Source organism: Myotis yumanensis, unplaced genomic scaffold (genome assembly GCF_028538775.1).
Source record: "Myotis yumanensis isolate MYYU_CA2020_CCGP unplaced genomic scaffold, mMyoYum1.0.hap1 SCAF_20, whole genome shotgun sequence".
NCBI lineage: Eukaryota > Metazoa > Chordata > Mammalia > Chiroptera > Vespertilionidae > Myotis > Myotis yumanensis.
The window spans coordinates 18,325,357-18,329,929 of record NW_027223771.1 but is presented as its reverse complement, the minus strand read 5'-3'; the positions used below and the strand labels follow the sequence as shown (position 1 = coordinate 18,329,929).

General features: G+C 45.3%; 1 protein-coding gene across 1 annotated transcript; it reads left to right on the top strand.

Moving 5' to 3' along the window:
- The first annotated feature begins 617 nt into the window (after positions 1–617).
- LOC138998622 (zinc finger protein 551-like) lies at positions 618–4,270 on the top strand. Its single transcript, XM_070400752.1, has 3 exons — positions 618–738; positions 2,460–3,642; positions 3,727–4,270. Exons 1-3 carry the CDS (start codon positions 618–620, stop codon positions 4,268–4,270), a joined length of 1,848 nt encoding a protein of 615 aa, XP_070256853.1.
- The last annotated feature ends 303 nt before the right edge of the window (positions 4,271–4,573 follow it).

The window sequence follows — 4,573 nt, the reverse complement described above, 5'->3', positions numbered from 1 at the left end:
CAGCTGCAAACAGCCATCAGCCCTAACAGCAGAACAACTGGGAATGACTGGTCACTATGACACACTGACCACTAGGGGGCAGACGCTCAGTGCAGGAGCTGCCCCCTGGAGGTCAGTGCACTCCCACAGGGGGAGGTCTCCTCAGCCACAAGCCAGGCTGATGGCTGCCAGTACAGCGGTGGTGGTGGGAGCCTCTCCCACTTCCTCAACAGCGCTAAGGATATCCGACTGCAGCTTAGGCTTGCTCCCTGCTGGCAAGTGGACATTTCCCCAGGGCTGCCGGGCTGCCAGAGGAGTGTGTGACTACCAGCTTGGGCCCAATCCACCAGGGAGTGGGCCTAAGCCAGCAGGTGGACATCTTCCGAGGGGTCCCAGACTGCAAGAGGGCATAGGCTGGGCTGAGGGCCGCCCCCCCCGCCAAGTGTACAAATTTTTGTGCACCGGGCCTCTAGTAGGAATATAAGGAGATACTGACTTTGATGGGACTAAAGCCTGCTGTCTTCCCTGATGTGGGGAGTAGAGGAAGCAGATGGTTGTACCGGGTGGGGAGTGTGACAAACTTGGCATCTCAAGAGAGAATCTTATCATGGGATGTACTGTCCTCATTATGACAGGATATGAATTTTGAGGACGTGGCCATTGCGTTTGCTCAGGAGGAGTGGGAGATCCTTGATGAGACTCAGAGACGTCTATACTGTGATGTGATGCTGGAAGTGTTTTCACTTGTATCATTCGTAGGTAAGACCTTCATCTCTCCTAGTGTCCTGAAGTGATGCCCACTCTTTATTTATTCTCCAGACATAGCACTGTCTCTCTCAAAGCAAGATCATGGGTTCTGCTCATTTCCCCCACTGTCTTGTGAAATGGGCTGTGGCTGCCAGTGCTGAGCTCTCAGAGAGCCCTGAGCAATAGACTCCACAAACTTCCCTAACACCAGTTGCCTTAGGAACTGCAGGAAGTGTCTGGGTGTCAGCAGTCTTACAGACAGCTTAATGGGTCCCTCCTGCTCTTCCTCACCCAGAAAGGGTGACTATATCCAGATCCATGGCCTCCACTTCTGCACCTTTCCTGTAGATAAGGACCTTGGTGAATGCCTGTGCCAGGTATCTTCTTTATATACATGAACCAGTTGCTGTTCTTGTAAGACCCTCCTTCCATTGTTGTTTGTAATATTACCTTCTGTGAATACTATTGCAAGCCGAATGCTATGGGCAAGTGATGGCTGCTCACCTCTGTTGTCTTTCATTGAAACTTGGAATATTTAGTTTGTAGATATTTCTAGGGAAGGAGGTGCAGGGAGAACCCTGGGTTTCTGCAGGGTGAACGTACAGGATGTTCCTAGGGGAAGCCTGGCCTGGCTGAGTGGCAGCTCGGGGGAGGTATGACATAAGGATGGTGTTCAGATTGTACCAGGAACTGTTCCTGTCTAATGATGTTTGGTGCAAGTTCCAATGGCCACCCCTCATTTATACATTTCCTTTTCCATATTTGACACTTTGCTGGCTTCTCATTTCATCAATGACTTTCTAGCTTTGGATATCTTTGCCTTTGTGTCCTTTTTACATCACCTATTCCTTTGCACTTCTCTTTCTGCAGTATTCTACAACATGGACCTATGCAAGCGTTATAAGGAGCACATACACTGAGTGGCCAGATTATAATGACCACCCCGTCAGCACTTCATTGACACTTCCAAAATACTCAATATTGAAAACTTCCTAAGCAAATACTCTCAAGGTTTTATTATCATTATTATTATTATTATTTGCATAACTAATTCATTTCTTTGTACTGATGAGGTGGTCATAATAATCTGGCCACTCAGTGTACATGCTTAAATACCCCTAAAATACCAGCTACTTGTTTATTGAATTTTACTTGGAATGAGATGTAACCAACCTTCTGCACAGCTTGCCCATGTCACCAGCATAGAAGATCTGCTGCAGTGATGGCAAACCTTTTGAGCTTAGCGTGTCAGCATTTTGAAAAACCCTAACTTAACTCTGGTGCCATGTCACAAGTAGAATTTTTCTGATATTTGCAACCATAGTAAAACAAAGATTTATATTTTTGATATTTATTTTATATATTTAAATGCCATTTAACAAGGAAAAATCAAGCAAAAAAATGAGTTTGCATATCACCTTTGACACACGTGTCATAGGTTCGCCATCACTGATCTACTGAATGCTGTTAGCAGCAGAATGAGCTGGACAGTCCACTTCTCCTCCATGTGGTACTTGTCTTGTTTTTGCTCTATTTCTGCTGAAGTCTCCCTTGTTTTGTGATCTTCAGTGCTCAAGAACTTCAGAGTGACCTCTTACTAATCCATCTTTCAGGTCTTTTATTTTCAGCCAATTGCATGAAACCAATGTAGTATGTGCAACCCACTTTTATAATGGGACTTCCCACTGTCACCAGAATCAACATTCATTTCGTCATCATTCCTCTGTTTTCAGGTCCTTGGCGTAAGATGGATGATGTGGAGGCCTATTCTCAGCACAGTGTATCTATAGGAGGTTCTCAGGTCAGGGCTTCCAGGACAGCTGCAGCCACCCAGAGGATCCATCTGTGTAAACCGTGCTTCTCAGTGTTAAAAGATATTTTGCACCTGAGTGAGTTACAAGTGGTTTACTTTGAGAAGAATGTGTTCTTAAGTGATGCATGTTTGAGAGACTTGTGTTCCAGTGCAAACCCTCATCAGCAACAGAAGGATGCCAGTGGAGAGAAGCCCTGGAAAGAAGATATGGAGAGTCCCTCGCTTGTGACCTGTTGCTGCTTCTACTTATCTGGGATGCCTGTAGCTAGTATGGAGGTTGGGGAAGACTCCCCAGCCATGTTAGGGCTTCTCCAGCACCAGGCCACTCTTAACACTATGGAGCCACACAGTAACAATGAGATTTCACAGGAATTTCTCAGTGGAAAAAGACATCACCAGTGGGTGGAATGTGAAAGAGCTGACAGCCAGAAACAGAAAGTTGCTTATCAGAAAGGTCTCTGCTCTGGAGATATGATTTATGAGTATAATAAATGTGGGGAAGTGTGTAGACAAATGTTTAACCACCCTCCACATGGGAGAGTTCACACTGGAGAAAAGCCTTATGAGTGCAGTGAATGTGGGATATCCTTTCGTCAAAAGTGGCGCCTCATTGTACACCAAAGAGTTCACACTGGAGAAGAGCCATATGAGTGTAGCGAATGTGGGAAGCATTTCAGAGAAAAGGCTGCCCTCACTAAACACCACAGTGTTCACACTGGAGAAAAGCCATATGAGTGCAGTGAATGTGGGATATCCTTTCGTCAAAAGTGTCACCTCACTGTGCACCAAAGAGTTCACACTGGAGAAAAGCCATATGAGTGTAGCGAATGTGGGAAGTATTTCAGAGAAAAGGCTGCCCTCACTAGACACCACAGAGTTCACACTGGAGAAAAGCCATATGAGTGTAGCGATTGTGGGAAGCATTTCACTGAAAGGGCTGAACTCACTAAACACTACAGAGTTCACACTGGAGAAAAGCCATATGAGTGTAGTGAATGTGGGATATCCTTTCGTCGGAGGTCTCACCTCACTAAACACCACACAGTTCACACTGGTGAAAAGCCATATGAGTGTAGTGAATGTGGGATATCCTTTCGTCAAATGTATAACCTCACTATACACCAAAGAGTTCACACTGGAGAAAAGCCATATGAGTGTAGCGAATGTGGCATATCCTTTCGTCAGAGGTCTCACCTCACTAAACACCACAGAGTTCACACTGGTGAAAAGCCATATGGGTGTAGCGACTGTGGGAAACATTTCAGAGAAAGGGCTACCCTCACTATACACCGCAGAGTTCACACTGGAGAAAAGCCATATGAGTGTAGTGAATGTGGGAAGCATTTCAGTAAAAGGTCTGCCCTCAATAAGCACCACAGAGTGCACACTGGAGAAAAGCCATATGAGTGTAGTGAATGTGGGAAGCATTTCAGACAAAAGGCTGCCCTCACTATACACCAACGAGTTCACACTGGAGAAAAGACATATGAGTGTTGCGATTGTGGGAAACATTTCAGAGAAAAGGGTACCCTCACTAACCACCGCAGAGTTCACACTGGAGAAAAGCCATATGAGTGTAGTGAATGTGGGAAGCATTTCAGAGAAAAGGCTACCCTCACTAACCACCGCAGAGTTCACACTGGAGAAAAGCCATATGAGTGTAGTGAATGTGGGAAGCATTTCAGTGAAAGGTCTGCCCTCAGGAAACACCACAGAGTTCACACTCGATAAAAGCCACATGAGTGTAGTTAATGTGGGAAATCCTTTAGTGAAAGCTCTATCCCCAGTGAAGACAAGGGAGTTCACACTGGTAAGTGTAGTGAGTGTGGGATTCCTTTTAGCTACAACTATAACCTGGTTAGACACCTGTAATTTCACACTGGAGAAAAGATGTAAATGTGCAGGGAATGTTTTATTTTTCTCACTAAGAATAAGAACACTTAAGGGGCTCCATGGGACCCATTTACATGAATGTAAACCCCTTTAATGAGAACATACACTCTGATAGATTCGTCATAAAATTGAGGTACAAGT